Genomic DNA, 26,834 nt, shown 5'->3' on the forward strand with positions numbered 1-26,834 from the left:
CTCGTCGTCAACTCGTCTGCGCTGCCAAGGGATTCCGCGCGTCGCGGCGAAGAGTCCCGGTGGCGCAAGGTTTTAGTCTCGTTCGCGTTGCGCTTACGCGCGCCGCGTAGTGGGTGATGAGCGTGTGACTACGGGATTATACATTAAGCTCACATCCAGCAACTAGTTACGGAAAAAGTAAGAGCCGAAGGGGACCGCTTACACTTGGCCGTCGGCAGGTTTCGCAACACGCAAGAGTCTACACTGTTGAATGGGCTTCGACATCGATCGGTCTCCACACCACTTTCGTGCCAGCTGTTTCGTCACGCCTGCTGCGCGCACCCGCGCCCACGCACCCCGAGAGGCACACATTTCAGCCCGCACTGCGTGGCCGTTTACCCTGCACACCGTTACTCGAAGTAAAAGAGAGAGAGAGAGAGAGCTGCGACGGGACGATACTAAGAGCGGCAGAGAGACGCCTGCCTGTTGACCCATGCCCGGGAATGTGCGCGCTGTTTTTTTGTTTCCGTACGGGAGCACGCTCCAACCAACTTCGCAACCCCTGATGCTCCCTCGGCGACCAAATGTACGACCTTCGTGCAGCGTCTCTGGCGGGTTTTCTCTTAGCCGAACCGAGCCCACTCATTCGCTCGATGGCACCGATGTCGAAGGTGAAGAAAAAAAAAAAAAAAAAAAGGGACAAACACAGAGACATCACAAAAGCGAGTCCACCGGCCGATTGTCTCCGGTTGTCAATACTCGGCTGTCAGGAATCGCGGGTCAGGACAAGGGCCTTGTGCGGGCTTGCGTCATGCGCCGCAGGATTTCGTGAATGCTCATTGATCAACGTTGCAAAATCAGTCGCCCCCTTTCTCTCTCTCTCCCACACTCGACGTCGTTTTCGTCGTCGTAAACTTGTTCTCTTCTTTCAACTGGCTATATAGTATCACTCCCCATCTCAGCATCTTTTTTTTTTTTTTTTCCACCAGACGTAGCAGCCAGAAGAGTGACATTACCGGCGCAGTAGCGTGATTAGCTGGAAGCGTGTTAAGTAAAGGAGAGACAGGGCCAACCAGTGAGCAAGCATAAAGGCGCGCGCGGTGATTCCAAAAACCACAATCGCTCCGCTATACATAACGCAGGGCAAATTTCATGCTACATTCCGATACGCATAGTGACAAGCTCTGACATATTTCATTCATGAAAAGCCCGCTCTATACGTCTCGAAACGACAGAGGTTGCGACAGAGGGCTCGCCGCGCGAATGGCCACCAGACAGGCACTCCTGCGACCGCACGTGTCGTCGTATTTCGACTCGCACGAACTGCTGGCTACGAACTGCGCACTACAGAGATTGCGGACGTCCAGCAACTGTCTAGCAGTGAGTCACCGGCACTGTCAAACACAGCCCGCTTTGTGGAAAATTCCCAGCGTGAAAAATAACGTCGGAATAAAAACAATTCGTGTCCCCTTGTCGTACCTACGTGAGTATACGTATAGTCAACCAAAAACGTTTACGGACCACAGAATCTCGGAAAACGCTAAATATCCGAGCACCCTTTAAAAGTAGCCTGGTATTCACATTTCCAGCCTCTACTAGTAATGCGAACAACATTGTAACCAGTTCTACTCGCTACTATTAAAGCTTGCTCGGATATTTGGCGTTTTCTGAGACCCAGTGGTCCGAAGCATAACTGCGAGTCGGCCTAGTTGGAACAGATTCATTTTCTTAAATTTTTGCGCGCAAACAAACAGGGACGAAGAAAAGGAGACACAAGGACGAGCGCTCGTCCTTGTGTCTCCTTTTCTTCGTCCCTGTTTGTTTGCGCGCAAAAATTTAAGAAAGTGGTCCGTATATGTTTTGGTTGAATGTATGTATGTATGTATGTATGTATGTATGTATGTATGTATGTATGTATGTATGTATGTATGTATGTATGTATGTATGTATGTATGTATGTATGTATGTATGTATGCTTTAAAGGAACTAGCGGAAGTGGGCACACGTATAAAGAAAGCACATATAACGTTTCGGCCGTGGTACGGCCGCTGTCTCTAATGCACCATATGTCCCACGCAACTAATGCCAAAATTTCAAAATATGTAAGTGCCACGTAACTGGCCAGAGCCAAGGTAATGTTGTTTGCCGTCGCTTGGAGCAAGTCAGATTATTATTATTATTATTATTATTATTATTATTATTATTATTATTATTATTATTATTATTATTATTATTATTATTTTGTATTTCGCCTAGCTACATAATTAGTTATTCCAGCTTTCTGATGCTCAATACGTGCTGCATGAAAGCTTTTTCCAAGCCAGAAAGAAAGCCCGCGAAAGACGAAAAAAGTGTCGCGCGGCACTTTTTGGTGTTTCGCGGGTTAAGTAATAACAATGATAATTAAGTTACAATAATAACCCGTGTGCGAGCACTCCAGACAAATTCCCTTATATATAGACATACGACCTCAAGAGGACCAAGCAAATGGGGTCGAAGCGCACTGCTAAAGCAGAATCTCGCATCTCACCAAAGAACGGCGTTAGCAACAAGTAGGACCTGTCTCGCAAGATCTCTGACTGGAATTGAGTGCTATGCACGCAAGTTCACCGCAGCTTATTAAGAACATCGGTGGAAAGCAGCAAATATTCGGCGAGAAAGCAAGCGCTTCAGGTTACAAGACCGGACCGGAAGTACCGCAGACTTTAAGTGCTGAGATACTATTACTTTGCACTGTACATGCGCAAGAAGACAAGACAACGCAACTGAGAGGTATCCTCGATAAAATAAGACGTATGCACGCGCGCGCACGAAGTACTACCGCTGCAGCATATGGACCGGCAAACACAAGTTTCCGAACGTTATGATCGATAAGATAAGGAGCAAGGGAACTAACTACATTGAGTGGTAGACCGCCCGTCATATAACACACACACACACACACACAGAGAGAGAGAGAGAGAGAGAGAGAGAGGAGGAGGTACACATTGGGCATAAAATACGCTAAAAAATATCAAACCGAATTACTGAATTCAAGAGGCTCTGTAAGAAGCAGAACACGCCTGGCCTTAATATGCGAAGAAAAATCGAAGCCCGCTTTACCTCTTTGCAAGACGAGACTTATAAAGAGGGGAAAGAAAAATACATCTACTACAGCCTTTGAATTCACCCCATCCAATGTGTAGTTTGCCCCTGACCACATAGTCTGGTTTTGCCGAATTAACGTTGCCTTTTGTTCCGCGGCGCCGACACGTACGTACGAACTGCAGCCCGGGAACGCGCGTTTAGAGACACACACCATTACGTCCCCATTAAATATAACGAGGTCGGCCCTCCCGCCGCACCCAGGAGCATGTCAAATTCGTTCCAGACGATCTCAACCGAGTGGCGTTTGCGGTGTGAGAGAGCGCCTGCCTGGGTGACATACGACGAGTGCGCGAGAGAGTTAGTGGGACAGGGCTCGAAATCTCTCTCATGTGTGTGCGTGCGTGTTTGCACGAGTTTTGTATGTACTGCCTTCATTTTTATTCCTTCCCCCCCTCGGCGTAGTTTTCCATATACGAACGCAAAAAATGTTGCGACACAGGCCCGCGCTTCCGCAGTGAATGAAACATCGACAGGTACGCATCCGGGCGCAGTGGTACGATAAGAAACAAGGACGCAAGCAAAAGTCTCATCGATTCCGTTGGTTCCATCGCCGACGCTTATGAGTCAGTTTCTATCGAAGAAGGGAAAGGCTCTGGACAGAGCGGGATTTGTCAGGAGGACGGCGACGAAGGTTAGCAGGTTCCCCGGGGGACTCCCGTATCTCGACAACGAGAGAAGAAAACAAAAAGAAAAATAGAAGTGATGAGCAGCAAAGAAGGAAGACATCGCACGGAACGCTGAGAAAGAGCGGCTGTGAACAATGAGCGACGCTTCGAAAGGAAATCGTAGGTCGCGGATGCGAGGCTGTGCGAGCGGACAACGATACGACCCGGCGCTATTTCGCTAAGCGCTTTATCGGCGTGCGCAGCGTTGTTTTCGCTAAGTCTCGCATCTACCTCTTTTACGACTAGATCGGAGAACGGATTTTTCTTCATTTGTGTGCCATAGAAATCGAGTCCACGAAACTTCTTGGATTCGTGTACTACGGTGTAGGCTTTCCTCGTTCATTAAGTGTACAGTGACGCGTAGATCGTTACTTAATCTAATGTTCAAAAGCAGTCCGGCGGCGTAGCGTCTCAATATCTTATTGCGCGCTAAGAGCAGCAATACGAGAGATAGGTAGTGATGGGTGAAGGGGGGAGGGGGGGGGGGAAGCTGGCACGAGCGAGTGAGATATGCAAATTCAACGCGGTTCGTTCAATTACTAATCGATCAGCTATTTCAGCACTCTCCCCCATACCCCTTAATTTTCAGTGGTTGTTTCTAAAAACGAACACAAAAGCAAAGCGTATTCATAAAAAGCTTTTACGCTAGAATTGTTCGTTAGAGCGAATTACAGCCAATCCTAATGCTGGACATATCATTAGCGAAGCCGGCCGGCCAACGACAAAGTTCACTTACGAACGAGAAGCTTTTCAAGTTTCCCCAGAGCCGAGATAATGTAAGGATTCTCTTCCAATGGCAGTTACTTGTTCTTCATTAGTGGTCAGAGCGGGGCTCCGCTATCGTTATCAACGGGATGAGCCGGCCGCGAATGGTGGATGATAAGAGAGGCATAGAATAGAGCGCAAGGAATCGCTACATTAGACCCACCCAGTACAACCTCAGAAAGGCTGCATACTGGACAGTAACGTGTTTATAGTATTTACTCAGTTCTCCGGAACCGAGGAGGATGACGTTCTGTAACTTCTGTTATTACTCCTTCCCGTGAGAAGCAAAATTTCGCAGCGACGAAGATAACGCGACTAAAGTAACCCAACGTTACCTAAACTCTGAGTCGCGGCACTCGGGACGGTCACGACGAACTTCAATACCTTACTTCATGCGCCACAGGCGAAGCTCGTAGCAGCCAGCGTACCCCGTTCGATTTTAACGCACGGCCCGCAACTAATAGCCTTCGGAATGCGAAGCATTCGCACGGCGCGCCGAACTCAGTTCGCCCGAGTGGCCTGTGTGAATGCATTTGACACTGTGAGACCCTCGGCGCGCGTGCGCGAACTCACCGTGTCTTTTCTTCCCCCTTTCCCGTACCCCAGTGTAGGGTAGCCGACCAGGCGCACTTCTGGTTAAAATCCCTGCCTTCTCTCTTTCTTTCCTCCTGCCCCCGGAAACCAAGCCAAACAGCCGACACCGGCGCACAACTGACTGTCCGCCGCACTCATGAGCACGAAAGACCACAATACTGCCCCGTGCATTTTCAGTAAAGTGCACTTATGAGGGTCTGGTTTTTCTGTGGTGCCGTGAACGAAAGCGAAATGATGTTCACTTTTTATGATGTTGCTGCAAATTGCGAAGATTTCCTGGAAATGTCTTTTTTTTTTTCTCCCGACAATTTCTATGGTTCAAATGATTGGAAGAGCTCGAGGCATCGCAACAAGGTCGAGGCAGAGTATTGACCATAAAACTTTTCAGAAGGTATCAGGATCACTTAGAAGTTTGCAAAGGCATCGAAACGAGCGCTCAAAGTCACTTCTTGGATCATTACCTGAATTATGAAAACAATGTTGAATATGCGCTTTATTATATAAGCTTTTTTTTTTTTTTTTTCGGACATCATCTGTAAAGTGCTTTGTGAGGACACTCGTCGCGGGAGGCCCGTCGCGCAGCGAGCGCCCTCAGCTTTTTGCGTTTTCGTGTACAAGACTGCACCGCCGCGGCCGCCTCTCTAACTATTCTAAATTTTCAAGGTGCAAGAAGAAGCCCCGCGAGGCGATAACGCGCGAGTTGCCGCCGTTCCACACGGTGAGCGCCGTGTGAAGTCCAGCAGCCGCGGGCAAACGTGGCTCCTGGTTGATAAGAATATACCCCGGCTGTTCTCCGGGAGCGCAGTTATCAGAGGCATAGTGCTGCTGGCCGGAGCGACAAAGTCGGGCTGCTAAGCCCGCGGGCGACCAACAGTTAATCAGCAGAACGGGCGCCTCATCTCGAGCCTAGATTCGCCCGTATGTTACCGTCAGGTGACGCCAGCCGTCAGCCGTCGCGCAACTGCATGCCATCGGATTACCACAAAACGCGATGGAAACTTCCAGATATCGGCAGTGGTGCTTCCTACCCTCTCCTTGGAGGCCTCGCAGTCACTGTGGCGTTTCATGTGCAGCTCGCCGAGAGGTCGAGGCCGCAAACGCGTTGAACAGTGCGAACGCCCTACATCTCAGACCCACGGATCGACCTCACAGGCGCAACACAGATCGGGGATTCGCACGGATAAACGCGCGTGGTCCAACGCCTAATCTGTAGTCAATCCGCTCTCAGTCAGACGTTATGAACAGTTTGAGTGTGTGTCTGTGGGTGTATGTGTCGTTTGTGTGATCACTGTATATATCACACTTTTTCACCCAATACGTGGAGTTGGGCATGTCAGTTTGATATAATTTAGGCGTAACAAGTGTTCTTTTGTATATGCAGTCCGCACTTTCGGTGACGGCCCGGTAATCTAGTGCGAGCTCGGTGTAACAAAAGAGCTTACAACAAAATCACGAACACCGAGAATTTATCCTACTTTACCGACAAATCTGGAAATGCTGGTTAGGTGAGAAATATCTCCGCCGCCAGCTGTACGCTATCTACAAAGAAGCTTCCATCAAGTGACACGTTCTCGTGTTTGTTGACATTCTCCAACTTTTACAGCACGAAGGCTTACTGGATGAATTCTCAGCTATAGAAAACGAGTCATCGCTAATCTGTCACACAGGCACGCGAAGAAAGTAAAAATAAAGAACGCTTCAGAGCAGCTGGTCGACACATAAAAAAGCAGCCTGTTTTTTTTTTTTTTTTTCGAGTCTCTAATTACGCGCAATATAAAACTCAGACGCTCAGTAGACGGTGTCGCACGAGACACTGCGACCTTGTCGCAGGGTCTTGAGCGACATTACTGCAGGGAAATCCTTTCCGGCCGATAACTCCGGTAAAACGCCGCAGGCAGCGGTTTACAATAATACATACGGTAGATAAGACAATGCGGTAGGGCTAACAAGTCGAATTCACTGGCCTTTTGAGTATGATCAGTTAAGTACTTTCCAATTCCAAGCAAGGAACAGTGTTTTTCCATCGCTCGTGCAATGAAAAGTCACTGCATAGGAACTGAGGCAACCTGGAAATATGGGTGCATGAAAGCAGGTCTGTACGTATCGTACCTGAGAAACATGGCGTTCCCCTGAAGCTCCGACAGTACGTCATCCATGCTCTTCTGCTTGGTAACCAGGGGCCTACCAGAGCCCCGAGCAAAGCGTTCCGTCATTTTGACTGTCGCACCGTCGCCCACCGAAAAGATAGCTCCTCTCGCGAAGCAGTGGTATCCGCAAAGACGGAGGGACGGCCGACGCGCTTCTCAACGTCTCCTTCACTCTGAGCGAGCACAGTTCTCACATCAGGCACAGTCCAAACCACGGGCTTTCGTCTCTCCACATATCACAACACCGACACGAAAGCACGTTCGCAAGGGTCAGGGGGGGTTTGGCGTCGCGACGAAACTCAACAGTACCGACTCGCTGATCTTAACAAGTGTACACCGCAACAAATCGTAACAGGCAGCGCACGAAGAGATAAAAGTCAGCTGCGCAGGACGACGTCTGCGAACTGAACAAGGAAGTCAGGCAACGGTAGCTTCAACAGCGACCCGACCCTAAATTATGGAGTAGCGGGCAGGAGCGACGCAGGCTGGCAAGCATCGTAACGAGACGAGATTTCTGCGGTTCAATTCAACGTGGCGCGGTTGTTTCGGTGGCCGCTTTTAAGCCGCTCCCAGGCTGCGCGCGCCGTCATCCCGAACCGACGGGCCGATCACCGGCAGATTCCGGAACCCCCGTCACACCGGCAGCAACAGCAGGAAGCCTCGCCCTCGTCGGAGGCGCGCTCTTGTCGGAAGAGTCCGGCATTCCTCGCGCAGGGCGCACACACTGGGGTCAGGGGTCGAACGCGAAAGCCGATCCCAGCGGTCAGCAGCCGCCCCGGCCTAAAGTTTCGCGAGAGCTCTCTTCCCACTCTCTGTGGCTCCCTTCCCCCTCTAGGCAGCGCAGTTCGAGGCTGTTGTTGTTTGTCGTTTCGTTCCGGATGCCCCTCACTCCTTGAAGAGCAGGAGCAATGGCAGCGGCAGCAGCAACAACAACCGGCGCGGGTGAAAAGCGAGCTTGCGTAACCGAAGCCACCACCCGGGTACGCCGCGCCTCGCTCCTCTTATTTCGGTCCCTCGCGCGAGTGAACAGCCTCCCTTGTACGTGGTCAGCAGAGCCGGCCTAAATGCGATCGCCGATTGGACCGTCCCGTTGTCTCCAAACCATGAAACAGGGCGATGAATTGGTTTTGAATTCAACGAAATCTGATGGCCGAAGAAAAAAAAAAAAAAAGACCTCGGAGTCGTCGACCCTCAATGCACAGCACTCGAAGAACGGGAAAGAAAAACCACACTTGGACCACTTAATACTAGCGTTGACAGTCAGAGAGAAGCCCCCTTTAATATAGCGAGTAGCATCTTTGCCATATAAGGGACAATGCGACCAGCTGTATCTGCAACTACAAACAAGCAAGCTATTGCAAACAAACAAATGCCCAATAAAAGGTGGACGCGAAGAGTTACAAATATGGATCCTTCTTAGTTCACCTGGATCATACGTTGCTGCCAGCAACCTAACACCGACATTCGTTCGCTATTCGGGCATGAGTCACAGCTCCCACAGTTGGCTTGTGCCGCCGACACGCCGGCACCGCTTGTCGTCCGTGCTGTGATAGCAGGCGATGTGACAAAACAGATGGAGCGCTGCAGGGAACGATGGCACAACTGAAATAGGGGACGAACGGCGACACGACTTTAGGCCGTGGTTCAATGGAAATACCGGCAGAAAGGTAGTGTCATTCGCACCAGCGGTACCGTTACAGGGCAGCAGAAAGCGGCAACAACAAGGAGGGAAATCGGAAAGAGCCTTTTGCGACTGAGAAAGACACACTCCGCTATCCACCGTCAAAACAAACCGCAACAATGGCGGGAGAAAAAAGGCGAGAAAAGGCGGTTGATCCTTTTGCCAAAAACTACCCTAGCCAGACACTAACCAGTTCGTATACAGTGGTGTCTGTGTCGAGAAACACGGATGGCGCGCGCGTAGTGTCAGCTCTCGCTTTGACTCCCGACACGTAGGAAGCAAAAGCCGAGCGAAAAGCACAACGCAAAGCGACAAGGCAAGAGAAGACGCACACAATGCGCCAGGTATAATAACGGTGCCTCGTATTCTTTCTTACCCGAGAGCTAAGCGCGGACTCTGCTGGCGACAGAGAAGACAATGCGAGAGAGAAGGCCGGCTGGCCGCACTCAAGTGCTCACGGAAAAGTTTCTTCCTCGACGCGACCCAACTCTTGCTTGCGAGTCACGGCGTTTATTCAGAAAAGGCGGCAGTGAGAGAACGGTATAACGTACAAGCGAAAGAAGAGCACCGGCCTCCAACTTGTCCCTTCTTTGCTCAGAACACGCGGCGAAGAATGACTGGAAATGGCGAGGTGGGGCCGTAACAAAAGACCGCTTTCTTTCCTTCGTGACCCGAGGCGACCACGCAATCTTTTGTTTCAAAAACAGCTTGGGCACCAGGTATAGCCCTCGTGTAACTCAGGCAAGTGCACGACCCGGCTTCAAACGTGTTACGCAAATGCGAAAGATTATGATACTGGGCACACAGGGACAAGTAAGTTTCGAACAGCCAGTACCTCCTGATTAATTGTACTACGAGCACCCCTCACGTAAGTTTCGTTCGCTTTTGGTCGAAAGCACGTGACTGCCAACGCCACTAGTCAGGTTGACCTCTACTACGGCAAGCGTACTTAAATAATTACTCCGAGAAATCGTTGACTTCTGATACAAATTGCCTCAGAAACCAAATATACAGTTCAAGCGCGGTACGCTGAGAACAGAAGATGAAATACAAATGCACGAAGTTTGGAAGACAGCGACGTGGAACGTCGAATAGTTACCAAAACCTGCACATCCCGAGCTTTCAACAACACTGAAACGGAGGAAAAGTCCCCACAGAAAATCAGAACGCTAGAAAACAAACAAGGAATATTAAACAACGTGGGCCGTTAACCACAGGCCTGCTGCCGTCGGTGCACGTTGAGCTGGTTTCCTCGAACAAAGCCGGTCAACGCGAATACACACATTGACGTACAGGTCACGCTGGCACAATAATCGCGCACACACGAGTACAGATGGGCACAGGCGTAAACAAACGCGGGCACGTAGACTCCGACGCGTCGGCGACTGACGAAACTCAAAAGGCACCGCTAAAAAGAGTACATCGTCACATCGAGCACACCACCGCGCGGTGGGCAAACCACCAGCGCCGGCGCCGCCACAACAAAACACCTCCACTTAGCGGAACCTCCGCTACGGCCAGTGCACGACTCCTCGCCTGGCGAAAACCGAAAAACGTGCGAGCGCGGGCAGCCCACTGCGCACGCGCACAGCGTTTGACGGCGCTGCCGGCGACGGCGACGCCTAGCGCCGGGCTCGAGAAGCTCGCTCAAGCGAAAAAACCCACAACCACCGCCGCCGCCCCTGCTGCCGACAACTGCCGCGCGTCGCTCAACCGACGCTCGGCCGTCGTGTACGCCCAAAGCTCGCAGCTGGTGTCTCGTTCTCGAGCGACGTAAAAATGAACGCAGGAGGGTAGGAAACAAAACAGAAATATGCGCAGACAGCCTGTCCAGCGCGATCAATATGCCGCTCTCGAGGAAAGGTGACACAGGCGTGCTCGGAGAGCTCGACACTTTCGGGAACGAAATTTGGCCCTTTAGATTGGACCGAGTTCGCGAAAGAACGTGAAAGCGGACACTGATTTCCCCATTCTTAAGGCGACGTGGACTGTATGTAAAATGATATCGGTCGCTTTGCGGTATCCGCTGCCATACGGGGAGCCCCTCGTACGCGTGCTCATACCCTGCAAGTGATGAACGTGACTCGCCGGTACGTGACGCTGTAATATAATTTTTCTTCAGTTGCGTTAGTGATGCGCAAATAAATGTACAAATGCCAAGGACGCAAGCGAACAAAAGAGAGCTAGCACCCGACGATATACGAGCAAAGACGTGCGAGAGTACGTGAGGTGCCAAGGCAGTCAATGGCAGCTTTGACTGGTCGTTTTGGAGGGCTCCAGCGGTATTACAATTATTATGGAAGACGCAAGTAAAGCGTTGTGACAAGAACAAGCGCGTCTTGTTTAAATAACCGGGCCTCGTTATCTCGATCCACTGGAGCCCGATCGAAGTAAAACTACAGAGGTCTTGAAGCTAAACATTTCGACAGAATTACCTGTCTGGTTGGGAAAATTGATTAATACTTAGAGATTGACTCCAACCAAATAAGGAAATTTACTAGCCCGACGTTTCGGAACCAATTCGGCTCCTTCTTCAGGGGGTATTCTTCGGAGGTGGCGGATTGACTACACGGCCTCAGTAGCTTTGCCGAACTGCTTCAAAAATGAACACTCGAAAATCACGCAATTATATATGTACAGCATTGCAAGCATCACCCGCGCAACTGAAAAAAAGAAGAAAAAAAGAAAACGTCTTAAGAGAATATGAGAAGTCACAGAAGGAAGGATGAGAGAAAGCCTTGTGGATGTTTAATATTTATTTTTGCTTTTTCTGTCAGGTGAGCGCATTCTCTCCTCTACATTGAAGCGGTAGATACGCGATGTCCCAGGTAAAGTGCATTCAAACTTCCCTAGTATTAGTTCTTTTGAAACGTGCCTGTGCCACAGGATGCCGAAAGCTCAACTTAATCTCTGGCCGCACTCAAGCTGACCGTGGTATGGTTATCTGTCGAGATGGCTAAACGAGTGTAGAAGAGCGTTTGGTCGTCCGACATCGCTACGCCACGTGTAAATCCGCCAAGCAGAACCCAGAGGCAAACGTTCACCCTGCTCCAAGACAGTATGGTGGTTGTAATATTAATGACCGTGTCAATGTTCGGTGGTATTATATATATAACATTCCACAAAACTCTGCGATAAGCTTGCGGAATTGCAACTATATGAAGTCGCAAGAATATGTGGAGGCAGGCGCACAAGGAACGGAATGATGGCGATACCTTTGCACGTTTCCGCAGGTGTTTAGCTACAACAGACATACCTTGTCTAAAAAAATCCCAGTCGAGTGATAAATTCTGCCAATGGTCCAAGTTGGCAAGTGTCTGGCCGACACGCACGCTGTCACGCTGTGGGCTCTGAAAAGGAGGACTGGGACAGAAGCCGACCGCATCTCGCGGTCTGTCTGGCGGTGTCAAGGATCATCCAGTTAATGCTTGGCGAGCTCGTGCGTGCTCGTTCGGATGCAATTAAGCACATTGACTTAAGTGTCTGGATGCAACCTTGCGACTGCTGCAGCGAAAAAGGCGAGCGCTTTTGGGAACTTGTATTAGCGCTGTGTTTATAACGTTTATAATCTTACATAATTCAGCGGATCACGAACACAGCAAGTAGAGATCTTGCATCCTTTACATTAACTCAAAATACCAGTGATCGAGGAGGCTACAATGCATGTTTTCTTCTTTTCTTGCTACGCCTTTATTTCATTATTCTTTGTGCGACGCGTATATAGAAGTGGACAGCTAAAGTATGTAAGACCTCGACCTCTTATCAGCGGGCTATTTACGGCTGAAAAAAAAAAAAAAAAGAAAAGAAAACGCTGCCTGTACAGCACAATAGCGAACAGATGCTGCTACAGAAACAAGCGCGAAGGGACTATATATCTGTCAGATCCGTGTACATGGATACATCACGTGACGCTGGGAGGGCATCGACTGCTTTTTATGCATCTTATAAGCATTGTAAATGCTGGTTGTTGAAGTTTGGCGTTGCACCATGTGTATCTTGGCTTGTGTCGATCATCTCAGTGTGGTGCCACTAAATCATGTTCCACAATATTCACTACTTCTCAACGTGTCCGTAATCGCACTTAACGCTTTCTCCTCAGGGAACCACTTGTTTCCACACTAAATCTTCATCTATTATGGCCCCTGTCAAAAGTGACAATATAACATGGTTTTCCTTTTTTGATGAACAATGATGTTGCGTGTTGACGTAATGCGAATAGAGAAACAAAGGCCTCGGGCTGGCAAAGGCACGACTGGTAATGCTAAGAGCAAAGATTGGCAACGTTATATAGTTACCAGATATGAGTCACCAAACGAGACGGCGCAATCTTAAAACCCGAGTTTCTTCCACCTCACCCCGATAATTGCTCTAGATGATTGCGAGTAACTTTACTTGAAAGTAATGGTTACGGCCTTTAATACTTCGCAGTAAGAGGACAACGCCCGCAAAGATCATACTTTTCGATGATTACCGTGAACTGAACTGTGAGATCACTCAAATTCCCCCAGACGGAGGCAAAGTTCGGATACTACCCTTATTTCAGACTGCACATATCGGGCAGATTCAACGTTTCTGAGAAATTCAGAGTTCGCCACAAGTTCAGCCCGGGGCTGCTTCGCGACGACCCACGGGATCATGACCCACGCTGTCATACAGGTTACTGTACTCAGTGGGGCGTCCATCTTTTTTTTCTTTTCTTCTTTTTTTTTTCAGAAAAAAAAATGCAGCACGGGCTGAGAGAAGCGCCTAGCTAATGGTGGAGGGAGAGTCACGTAACATGAAAAACGCACATCACGATTAAGTCGTATACGGATATGCAGGCTGCAGCGCCGCTGATCACCTCGACCCCAAGCCGGCCATTTTACGCGCACACACAAGCTCATGAAGTAGTACCACAGTCCGTTAATACAGATGTTAAAGGACTCGATCTGGTCATACGATTGCAGTTTAACAACCCCGAGAAAGCAGGCGACCGACCCCCATGGTCTACCGTCGCTAATAGCTGAGAAAGAGACGTCTCGGAAAATGTACCGACCGCCGACACCACACACCGTATATCTGCGCTGCGCATCTGTCACACACGCTACACATCTGCCGTGTGCACGCGCCACACCGTAGGCTGCTACAAGCGCTGCAATGTGCACGACGCGAGCACCCAAATTTCGGCGGCGGCAAATCGGGGCTATGACCCGCGACTGTACCGGCCTCGGGGAGAAAACACCGGCGCAGGAAGAAGAGGTGCTCGGCGAAAGGGGTGTGCAGTGGACGTGGCGAGGAGAAATGGCGGGATGGGTGGGGGGGGGGGGGGGGGGTCTCAGGGCGGAGGCCGCAGGAACGTCGTGCTGTCAGCCTGTGTGTGGGGCGCACCGAGAGAGAGAGCCCATCTTTTATGCATTCGGCGCCGAGGCATCGCACGGTGGCGGCCAAGCTGCCGTGCGGTGATGGAAGGCCGCACTCTGCGCGCCGGGGCCCCGGATATATGTGCCTCCATATTCGGCGGAGACCAACCAGCGTGCATATCTGCCGCTCCGTATAGCTAGTTGTGCGCAGCGACGTCGAGCTGCGTCGAGCAGAGCGAGCGAGATGCGTTCGACGTAAATACCGACGACCCAGTACAGCACACAGGCGCGACGAAACGCGAAGCCCCGCCGTTCGTCGCCGCTCGTTCCTCTTCTTTTTCTCGTGCACGCAAAGCCAGTTAGCGCGCCACGATGTCCGTGCAATAACAGTGTGCGGTACAGCAGCAGCAGCAGCAGCAGCAGCAGGAGGAGGCTTAGCAGGTTGCCGCTACAAGCTTAATGCGCGACCGCGTTTGAAACCTCACGTTCAAATCATATAGGATTGAATCTCCTCGCGGCCTCGATCGAGCTGCACGTAATTGCATTGTGGCGAGATATGGCCTGTCTGTGTGTGTGTGTGCTGCACAAATTTCGAGTCAGGTTAGTCTTACGCGGAGATTGATGGACGAACGATGTACAAAAAAGGAAAGAAAAGTAAAAAAAAACAAACAAAAAAAACAGACTTAATAGGCTGACATGTCTGCATAAGAAAGCCAACACCAGACAATAGAAAAAGTCACAGAGGAAGATTCCTCGAAGAACAAGCCGCACCTACGTTCCCATCCACACCCGGCAACATCCTCAAGGATGAGGCGGTGTTCCGATGGCATTCAGTGTCGGACAAACTGATACATTCTTACCGAATCGATTCACGATCGAAAATGTGCTGCGGTGCGAATGGAGTCGATGTTGCGGAGTGCATTCGAATACGAAAGACAAAATGCAGCTGCGCGTAAGAAGCGCAAGCTGTTACAAAAACTTAATTTAAGCAAGTTTCAACCAGCTATTTCTATAGGTATACACACTCGTGGTTTAACTGGCACCAGAATCAGACACCATTTTTGTTTACTTGGCATTCGACCACAATCTAATTACATATGTCCAACATCACGACGATTTGCCGGCATCTGTACTTACGAGTAATTCTGGCGTAAAAGCTCCTTTGTGAATACGCGGCCCTGATTAAAATTTTTTTTTTCGTTGAGCAATGAAAATAAATGACAATAAGTAGCTCTTACATTTCGCAGGACGTTGTCACCCATATTAAACGCACTTAAAAACAAAATGACAAAATTTTGCTGCAATAATAACGATTTTCAACCCATATGCTCGATTTATTTATTTATTTATTTATTTATTTATTTATTTATTTATTTATTTATTTATTTATTTATTTATTTATAGCCAATATTCGGTCACGCATGTATGAATTCGCAGCCTTTCTCCATTTCTGTTCCCCAACAAAATTAGAACGCGACAGCAGCTACCATTTGCAATCGAAAATATTATTGTTTGTTTAATAACTGTAGACAATGAACAACACTGCTTGCTCGTGCGGGGCAGTGCGCGAATTAACCTTCCGACAGCGACACCAAGTCGAAATTCGTGTTCGGGCTGCTTGCTTGCAACAGGCGCAGTACGAACGCATCCTGAAGAGAAGCCACGCCTGTGGACACGGAATAAAAAAATAATGCTTATAATCATGTAACAGTTGGCTGAAGGTACCCTCCTGCAGAGGAAAGCTAACATCCATCTGAACGTATACTATAACACGAAGCACCGATGTGATACACATCGCGATCACTTGACTTACTATAGATTCAGGTCGATTCGTACTTTTTATTTAATAAACTATACCACACCTCGCAAATTTCCGCAGATTTCATATTACTAACCTAGATACCTTCAGTTAACTTTCCTTTTTGTCGTAACTATGAAGCATCATGACATTGCGTTATTTCGTGTACACTCTGCTGCTTTATATCTTTATTCACATAAACTCTTCAAATCCGCCTTTGCTGACATCACTGCAACCGTCGGTATTAGTGACAAAATAATATTGGCCTCACCGTCTTCGTCAGTTCTTATTAAAGCCCTTGTCAATATAGTTTGCAGCATTTTAGCGTAGAGAAATCATCGAAACTGTGGCAGCAGCGGTACGGCACTATGAAGTTCTGTCTTCACGAACCGCTAAACGCCATCTCACCGCGAGGTTCTCGTTGCAAGACCCGAGCGGCTTCTTTGTACGGCTTATACTTTACAATTAGATTCTCGGTAATACTACTTAACCCTATTTCCTCAAACTGGATCGGGGAGAAAGAACAATCAGGTTTGACCTGAGAACAGAGGACCTTAGAAATAAAAAGGCGTGCACCTTCAACTACATTATTTTCTAGCTCCCATGCATTTCATGCTGCTAAGGAATGAAATTGAACGAGTGAATGTTCTTAGAACTTCCGTCCGACCGGCCAGCCAGCCAACCAGCCAGCCAGCCAGCCAGCCAGCCAGCCAGCCAGCCAGCCAGCCAGCCAGCCAGCCAGCCAATCAGTCAGCCAATCAGTAAGTCAACCAGCCAATCAGTCAGCCAATCAGTAAGTCAAGCAGCCAGTCAGTAAGTCAGCCAGTCAAATATCGGTAGCGGCCGGTCAGTCAGCCAGTGATTCATCACCGACCGACCGACCGACCGACCGACCGACCGACCGACCGACTGACTAATTGATCGCTTGATTGCTCATTATCAGCCATTTACTGAGTGGCAAACTGATTGATTAACTGATTCACCATCATTATGAACCTTACGTCTTATATAATGAACGTCGACTCTCGTTCCCAAGGCGCGGGAGGAATACCAATTCACCTTCTGCGCATCCGGACCGCCGACTGCGTAGGAGCTCATCCGTTCGAAAGAGTCAAATTCCTGAACCTTTACGTAAAGGAGCCCCGCAAACGAAACCAACGGCATGCGCACGCGGTGACGTTGCCGAGAGGCACGTATTTATTTATCAGGTGTAGACGAACTTTTTCCTCCGAGGTGTGTTTTGGCGCACTCGCACACCGCGCAATTTCCGTTCCGCAGTTTTCGCTGCCTCAACGCATCATGCCATCGCTTACGACGTCGTCGGGATATGCGCGGCCAGAAATAAACTGAAAAATATAGTTGTTCCTTCCTCCGACCACGTGTAAAGATCATAACATGGCGAACGTCTACATTTGCATCTTACTTCTCCGTGCATTTTTTTTTTCTCCCCCTTTTACTTCTTTAATGGAGTGTCACTTCGCTTGACACATTCGCAGCACACAGGACTACCCGCCTTCCGCGTACGCATATAGATTAACGTATGCGCGCGCCGAGGAGCCCCTAGATAACGCGAGAAGTGGTACCACCGGTGCGTTATACGTTCACGTCGTGCACGTAAACACTCACATAGGCAAGCGGGCACTCGCGCACGGTCTCGAAGCTGCGAGAAGAAGCGACGCCCCAACGCATGTGACGCGCGCTCCAGAGCGCGCTCCGTCCGAGCGCGAGTCCGCGGACAGCGTCGCGCGTCCGCAGTTCTGTCGGATGAGCTCGCTCGAGTAAGTAGATGCGCACCCGATCAGTTCCGAGTGAGCGAGCCGGCGCGGCGGGCGTTAGATACACACAGGCGCGCGCGGATCGAGGCAGCCGGGCGGTGCCTGCCTTCCGTGCGGCGCGGGGGAAATTTTGTCTGGACGCCCCATTTTGCCGCTTCGCTGCGCTCACGTATGAGCGAGGACCCGGCTGCTCGGACGGAGGCTGCGTGTGCCCTGGTGAATCACGAAAATACATCGGCAAGCTACACGTTCGGCTGGAGTGATTGAACGGTCGTACGGCGGCATCGCATTTCTGCCCCACTTTTTTTATGTTTGTTTTCCGGCGCTAGTCAGACACACACTTAAAGGCTCGTTTCGGGCGAGAGTTCCAAAATAAAGAAAAATGGCGGCAGCACACTTCCCAGGATTCTGACCGTCATTGAACAGCGCCTGCGGACAGAGAGGGAAAATCTCAAAGCCTTGGAAAGGCCCGGGAAGCGCCGGTATATAACGTATCGCACCTTTAGGATTTTCGCGAAACGAGGATTATAATGAAAAGAACAGGCACGCGGGTGAGGCCCACCTGCCGACTTCTAATCTCATAACTTCTCAGTGATGTCACTATAACGGGGATGACCTTTCGTTAGGCGCCTTCCGAAGCTAATAAGAGAAATGCGTAAAGTACCACTACCGAATGCTTTGGAAACTGTATGTTTTGCTCGCAACAATTAAACCTTGTGTAGTAAGGGACCACGGCTCTTATTCAGTTTAGATTGCCTAAGTTCGTCCTGCTAGCCACTATATGGTCATCAATACTTGATTACTTCTTCATCTTTGACTTTCCATGCAGTTAGGATGTCACGCTAATTTTGATGCATCGTTGCAAACTAGAGTTGTCACATGCATCGACGCGCTCCGCGATTTTCTTTATACGAATTCGTTTTGCGTAACGCTTGCTAGCACGACACTTTGCTGGCATTGCTGCTTGCAATCAATACAGTGAGATTTTGCGTGTCCGAAAGTAAAGTCACTCCGGTCGCTGTAAATGCATCTCGACGCATCGGCCACATTAAATATCCATATACGCCGATATATTGCGAGACGTTGATTTCCGCGCTCTGGCGCCCTATATATATATAGTTTGGCGTAGTTTCAATATGCACAGCGACAGTTATTAATACCCTGGCTTACTGCTCTCCAATATCTGGGCAAGCGGATATGCCTTCTCTTCGTGACTTCCCCTCGCCATTCAGTTTTCCACTCCTCCAGGCTGCCCATCCAGCGACTAAACACGGACTCGCATCGGCGATCGTGAGCGCGAATTTACTTCCTTTCGCCGAAACACGGGCGTCTTCCCCAGCGGGCCCGAGTCTAACAGTGAACGGAAGAGGAGGAGGCTTGGGGAATGCACGCGCAGGCGAGCTTGGAGCAAGGGCAACGCGGCACGCAAGTTCAAGAACCGCTCTGCGAGGCCCTGTTTGTTTCTCTTGGATCGGCGCGCGGGCTCTCAGACGCGGCGCGGTCGAACCAGCCCGGGACTTCGACTCGTATACGCGCCGACAAGAAGTTCCTCGTCTGAGCGGCGGTGTCGAAGGTCCCCTTCCCAGCCACGTCTGTGTACGTTGCACTTCAACGCGGGAACACCGCCAAGCAAAGTTCTATACGGCACGATGTTATGCCTCGGAATGAAAACAAGACTGCCTACTTGTTCTGGGCAGCTCGCGTCCCGGGAAGGGTTCGCGCCAGGGACGCGAGCACCACGGTCAGCGCGGAGCGACCGATTCGTTGGCACGCCTGTATACGAGCTCCCAGTCAGAACGTGTACCCTTGAGCAACTTTTTTTTTTTTTTTTGTTCTCGGGAGTGGCGAATGTGGCTTGGCTCCACTGTATGAATACTGGCCAGCTATTACATCTAGTATACACAGGAAATGTAATCTCAGCAACACCCAGGAAGAACGTCGAGCTATAGCCTGCTGGACCCACGATATAGACGGCCGTTATAACTGCTGCAGGGCAAAATTGCATGGTTGTCTCTTCTCGTGCGAAACGAATATCGACGTCATCTGCAGCTCTGTCCGATCAAAATGCGACAAGCGTGCGCCACGGGTGAAAATGCGTCAACTTCCGAGTTCTGTAGCTAAACGCGTAGTTCGGACACTATAGTGTCCGCAACACCGACGTGTCACACGTGTTTCCGTAAAAGCGTGAAGCTAAACGTCTCGACAAAATCTGCTGCAAATCCTCCTGGGCGGGACCCGAAAAGACACCAGGAATGTAATCGTTATTGAAGTCGGTTCTAATTACCGAGTGGTATGTTACGAACACCAAAAGCCCCATTTTTGTTTAATTACTATATGCTCAGATGATGATGACGACGATGATTTAATGGCATCCCCTTTGAAACGGGGCGGTGACAAATACTCACCTAGCCTGCTTGATTTAATCAGGTATACTATACGTGTTCTTTATCTAGCATTTTTGTATACTTCTCATTAATCTATTTCTTTTTTTTCTCAAAATCTACCTTGTACCGCTACCTATGAATGTAAGAGATCAGGTCGTATCAATCTCTTCCCTGCTTTTTCCCTCCAATACTCTAAACTTCTCATGCTTATCTCGACTGCTGACCGGTTGATGCTTCCGTTCACTCTAAACCCAAGCGCTTCTGGAAAGAGTATACGTAACCCACGGTTCTCACTGGGTGAATCCCTTGGCATACCATTAGGATGTGCTGAGTGGTCTCCGGATCTTTACTGCAGCATACACATGCCTCATATAGTTCCGAATATTTGTTCCGGTATGTTTTGGTCCTTAGGCAACCGGCTCAAGCATCAAATAGCAAGGCACTGTCCTTTGTGTTATCCGTACAGATTTTCCCTTCTAATTTCTTTTCTTCTCATTCTTGTAAATCTCCATGGTACTTTTTGTTTCCATTCTTTGCATCAAATTCACTGTCTCTATTTCTCTCACTTTCTTTCTGATGACTCCTGGTTGTCTATTTACAGTTTCGATTATCCTGTACTTGGTTGCCAACTTTCTTGACCTCTTCCTCCATTCTGTGTCCACGATTTTCAGGTACAGATACGTATGCACTTTAGCCACCCATTTATTTTCATCCATGTTCCTGAGTGTTTCTTCAAAACTAATTTTGCTCTATGCTTCTCTGACTTCAAAGGAGGCCCAATTAACCCATGTCACCGTGCACTGCCTCATTTGTGGTTTTACCGTGGGCTCCCAAAGCCAACCGGCCTACTGATCTTTGGTTAACTTCCAACCTCGACGAGATATTCGATTTTAAGCATAGAATGGCATTTGCGAACGTTAGCGTTGGCACCATTACTCCTTTCCAGATTCCACGCACCACCTCATACTTATTGTGGCCCCGCAGTGCTCTGCTTCATTATTGCTGCATTCCGCTTCCCTTCTATTTTCAGATTATCTTGATGGTTGATTGAGTAATTCTGTCCTTCGTTTATGTATACGCCGAGGTACTTATATTGTTTGACTATGGGTATGAATTGCTGTTGAATTGACACCACGTAATTACTCGTCTCTTCATTAAAGATCATAATTCCCGATTTCTCTGAGCTAAACTTAAGGCCTAGATTTTTCGCTGCGTTGCCACGCATATTCGCAAGTGTCTGTAGATCTTTTTTATTGTCCGCTAGTAGCACTATTTCGTCTGCGTACATCAGTCCAGGGACCTTCTGTTGCACCATTTGTCCATTACGCATGTAGGATAAATCAAAACCTAATTCGCTGTTTTCCAGTCGTCTTTCTATACCCTTGACAGTAAAGCGTGAACAACAATGGAGACAGAGGACATCCTTGCATCAGTTCTTGGTGAATTCCCACCATTTCATTACATTTTCGACCTTCCCATACAACTTGTCTCTATATATCTCCCTCAGCAGCTCCCCGAAATCGTCATCTATGCATTCGTGCTTAAGAATTAAGCTGCTCGAAACAGCGCCACGATGTGCATGGACGAAGTATACCCGTCTCATGCTTTATCGGCAAAAATCCGCTTTTTTTTTTTTGCCTAAATAGAGAGATGAAGATGTAAAATCAGTGTAGTGGGCTGGCACGTCGACGCGGCATCCTTGATTTTCATGTCATCTCGCGCATACAAAACGCGCTTCACAGGATGCTTTTCGTCGTCTGTGACGACACAACGGTCGATAGATCAAAGTAGGGTCCATGTTTCTTTTTTTTTTTCGAAAGTTGTCGTCAAGAAGATGTGAATAAACCATTTTCATACAGTTCCGCATGCATGTTTTCTTTCTTTCTGGGGTTCTGATTATGAGGCACACGACGCGTAGTGGAGGGCTCCGGATTAATTTTGACCACCTGGGGTTCCTTAACGTGCACTACAACGCAAGCACACGGGCGTTTTTGCATTTCGCCTCCATCGATATGCGGCCGCCGCGACCGGGATTCGATCCCGCGACCTCGTTGCTCAGCAGCGCAACGCCTTAGCTGACTGAGCCACCCCGGAGGGTTCTGCATGCATGTGACATGCCCAGGATGCATATTTTATATAATAGTTACCGAGTTAATGTTTTCAAAGGATTGAAGGGCAATGTGCAATATAATGTACAAGGGGTCTCAGGAGAATAAATTCACGCGAAGTGCGACACTTTCGATCATCAGTGCCAGGAAGTTGCAGGCTAAAAATAAAAACAGTAATAAACAAATAACGTTCAGCTTTCAAGAGAACGAAACTACAGCAGTCAATTCTGGCGAATTCGAGGTCCATTCGTTTTCCATCTCAATCTAAACATTTTTACAGCTTTATGGATGTATAAAGGGTGTTAGGTTGTCCCATGGCTAACAACCTCACGTTTAAGGGGTAAGATGAAACTGTTGGTGGGAACCAATGATGGCATCTTGTTTGCCGACTTTTTCTTGCAAGCAACAATGGTGACAGCTGTGACAGGCGACATAAAAAATGCATTAAATAAAGTTTCATATATATCCGTGTGAAATTCTCCCGTCGGATATTTCTGTGCGCCCAAGGCTGTCAGAACAATTACATAGTTTTCAACTACGTCTTTTGTCATCGCACGTCTAGTTAGAGCTCTGTTGTCGTCCTCGATAAATTTTTTAAGGCCCTAACGGTAGGGGTGTTACCCGCGTGACAAGCAAACGCCCTTAAGGGTGTAAACATTTTTAGAGTGTACGCAATCAAACCGCAGCCTTCTTTAGTGACAGCGGCCGTCTCAGGCGGCGAAAGCGGGCGCGTAAAATCGCAGATCGAATAAAGTCCACGTAGCAAATCGCGACAACCGTATTCGCGCAGAGAACTGCGGAAAAAAGAATACACGCAAGAAACAAAAAATTAAGACAAAGCATCGCGTCAGCGGCCAGCGAGAGTACTATAGCCCAGGAGCGCGCTCTCCTAATCACGCAAAGTACGCCGTCGTAAACGGTATTTTCAGGTCATTTCATTTGCTTTCTCGCAATCAAAGAAAATGGGACGGATAAAGGCGCGGTGGCCCCCGAAAGAGTGACTTTGCATGCAGAGTTCACCATCTCGTCAGAGCGATAAGCCATGGACGTATATACTATACATTCCTCACTGAGCTAGGCCGTATAGTCGATCGTGCGCGCGCCACTGCCATACGGCAGTTCTTTGGCGCATTGCTTCTCGTCAATCCCCGCGCTTCCCTCACTTCTGCTCATTAAGTGCGACTCACAATGGCGCTGGTCGCATGCAGCCTGCTTCCCCCGGGTATTAGCCCCGGGACACAGTGAGCGACACGGCTCGCGAAATGCAGGGCGTCCCGCCGCAATCTGGTTCGCAGCGCATTTTGTCAGCGCCGATTTGTACGTGCGCTCATTATCCGCGGCGTTTTAATGCGAAATTTATGGACAGGTACGACGACAGCGACACGGCGGCTGCAGCGCTTGCACAAGCCTGCTCCTGCTAAGGCCTGAATTCCCTGCTCTGGTTCAACGTATATATACATCGATATATACAGTTCAGCCTCGGCTTTGGCTCTCTCTCTCTCTCTCTTTCTCTTTTCGCAATTTAATGTGGACGCCACAATAGGAGATGTGGAAGGAACGTGCTGCAAGCATTGACACTTCGCCAGCACGGGCGAAATGTATGCTGGATCAGATGACAGACACCCACTGGCGAATTTAGATTGTCGCGCGTCCTTGACTGCAACGGTCACGTCAGCCACAGTCACAACACCAATACACATAAAACCGCGCGTTACGAGAGCGCTATACACAGCAGCCGTTGCGCGAGCAAGTGCGTGTTTAGAGAAACACGCCGTCGCCAGATTTGACGTATATGTATACCAACCTATACTATATGCCACATCAGCATGTTTATACGTCCCGACCGTCTGAAGCGTGGCTTCGACAGAGGGCTGCTACTGCTGCGGCTGCTGTTTGCATATCGGCCGAGGTGCCAACGGTATACGAGTTCAAGCCAGCCCGTACGTGGGCCGCAATTTGTACGAATGAGCGTAAACGATCGACAGATGCTCCAATCCGCATGACGCAGTTTGCACGCGAAAGCAGCGCGTGAAAACACGCGATCCAGCCAATGAGGATAACGAACGAAAACGCTATACAGCGAAGGCGTCAGTCTGTGACAAACAGATCCTACAAACTGAAAAAAAAAAAAAAAAAATGCCTCTCGACTCGTATACTAGCTCTCGTACAGAAATCCCATTGCGGGAGCCGTTAGACTGGCCGGTGGTGCATCACGCACCAACTCGGGGCTATTTCGGGGGACAAACTTGGGTTGACATTTACATTTTCGGACGCCCTCGCGCACTGCTCCATATTCATGGGAACGAAGCGCCGGACACTGCACGTACGTGCACGTGCGTGAATGCGAAACAGTGTGTCGTTCGTTGTCGTCGCCGCCGCCGCTGCTGTTGGCTTTGCAGCGCGAAAAAAAAGGTGCCCCGCGGGGAGCCCCTATCAGCCGGAAGAGAAAGTGGCGTTTCTCCTCGAGATTATTTTGCCGCCCCATTAAGGCCGGCCGCCCGTTTCGCAGCGTGAGAGCAGCCGGGCACTTCCCAGCTATCAACGCGCGAGCCACCGCCACTTCCGCCATGCCGCGAACAAAGGAAGCGAGCGGAGGGCGTGCGTGTGTTCCGTGGCGTCAGAGGGCCGTATAATAAGCCAGGAGAAAAGCGGGACGGGAACAAGGGGCTATGGATACGCACGCGCGTCGTATCGTGTAGCGGTATACACATACGCGCCAACGGGTGCCACTTTCGCGTCGACGCGCAACAAGCAAGTGCCGCAGACGCACGCTTCGCGGTGTAATATAACTGAAGAGCACCGGCAAATAGGCGGGGGGTCGGTGCGCTTTACGGAGATGTAACGGTGCCCGATCGGGGATGAACGGTCCCTGCTGTATAGAGAGCGGGAGCGTGATCGAATAGCGGCTGCGCGGAGCCGCTGTTTAAGGACGCCGTCAATCGTTCGCTCCTTGCAAAATGTTCGGCAGTGACGTGCCTTTAGCTAGTTAACAGCGCCGTATACATACCGGATGTTTCAGCGAACACTTTCAAAAAATTTTAACTGCCTGTGGCGGATATCGCGGAATTATAGTCCATGAGCTGGTCTACTCGCGAAGAGGGGTGGACATCACTTGCACATAAAATCGAAATGCCCATTCGACTAGTTGACAAAAATTCACTGAATAAGTTTTTAATAAATTATCTCATTACCCTTATTGCGATTTACGAATTCTGGCCGTGGAGTTGGCAAGGCGGATCCACTTGGAACAAATTCTCAGGATGACACCAGTTTCGAGATATTAATTCCCCAACTTTGCGTACAAATGCATTGTCGTTCCAGTTACTTTTGTGCTTCAATGCATAAAACTACGTTTTGTTAAGAAAGTAAGTGGAACGACAGTGCATTTTTGCCGTAAGTTTGACGGTGCGTATCTCGTAAATGGTGCCATCCATACAATTATTTTCAAGTCGATACGCCTTGCAGTCTCATCCGCTAGAATTTGTAAATTGCAATATTTGCCATAAGGTAATTAGCTCAAAAGTTAATTAATGCATTTTTGTTAATTAGTCGATTGTGCACTTCATTTTTTTTTTTGCAAGTAATGTCCGCCGCTTCGAGTAGACTAGCTCATGAATTAGAATTGTGCTATCTGCCACACGCTATTAAAAAAGAAAAACACTTTAAGTGTTTGCTGAAACACCCAGTGGGACTTCGTGTCATTGGTGGAATTCACCCCGTTTCTGAATTGTCATCCGACAGCCTGCGAGATTGAGGCGCGTGTCAAGCAAGATTCATGAACGCTCCTGTTTGCGAATCGGACCAAGCAGGAATTGTGAACTCTTACTGCTGGTGGAGGTTTGGTGCCCCTGGTAAAACAGCATCAGTCCGGATTTACTTTTGGGACGCCTTCCTTCTTTAATTTTTTTTATCTCTCCAGAAGGGCTCTTTATAACCTACTTCGATTCGTTGGCCATAGGGCTGCAAACTTCAGTGTGGTGAAGAGAATTGCCAACCTCGCCTTTCACAGATCTGCAGGGAGTGTCAGGAGTGGCGGGACTCCAACGATATGTGCCTAGTAATCTTCGTTTTATTTTTACAGCCTTGCTTGGTAGAAGGACGTCTTTCTGGGATACATTTCCTTCTATAGATGCTTGCGCTCAAACAGCGTATGCCACGGCCCCCAAAAGTAGCGAAGTTTCTTTTAAACCCTCACAGGCTGTCCAGCTCGTGAGCTCCTTTTTTTTTCTCCTAATTACCTCCTACTGCTTGTACTAGTACTTTTCAATAGCTCAGAGACAGCTTCATTCTGCCCACAATTTTTCATGTTTTCTTTTTGCCTCACTGTATGTACATTACAGTATTTGCTGGCCAACTTTCTAGTTAGCTTCCTCCACAGGGAACCTTCTTTCTGCATTCTTATAAAAATATTTAAAATCCCTCGTTACCCAACTTCTGTCAACCATATGCTTC

The 26,834-nt window shown here is 49.1% G+C and overlaps 1 protein-coding gene across 4 annotated transcripts in view; it reads right to left on the reverse strand.

Moving 5' to 3' along the window:
- The window catches only part of LOC119437141 (rap guanine nucleotide exchange factor), a 598,134-nt gene that overhangs the window by 190,331 nt on the left and 380,969 nt on the right, over positions 1 to 26,834 (reverse strand). Inside the window, exon 1 of one of the 4 annotated variants that reach the window (XM_037704209.2) lies at positions 7,260 to 10,511. The exons of the other annotated variants lie outside the window; for them this stretch is intronic. Coding sequence (XP_037560137.1) covers positions 7,260 to 7,363 — 104 coding nt within the window. The 5' untranslated portion in view covers positions 7,364 to 10,511. Of the gene's footprint in view, positions 1 to 7,259; positions 10,512 to 26,834 lie in introns of those variants that run through there. 4 annotated transcript variants of the gene reach the window in all.

This window comes from Dermacentor silvarum, chromosome 1 (assembly GCF_013339745.2).
Source record: "Dermacentor silvarum isolate Dsil-2018 chromosome 1, BIME_Dsil_1.4, whole genome shotgun sequence".
NCBI lineage: Eukaryota > Metazoa > Arthropoda > Arachnida > Ixodida > Ixodidae > Dermacentor > Dermacentor silvarum.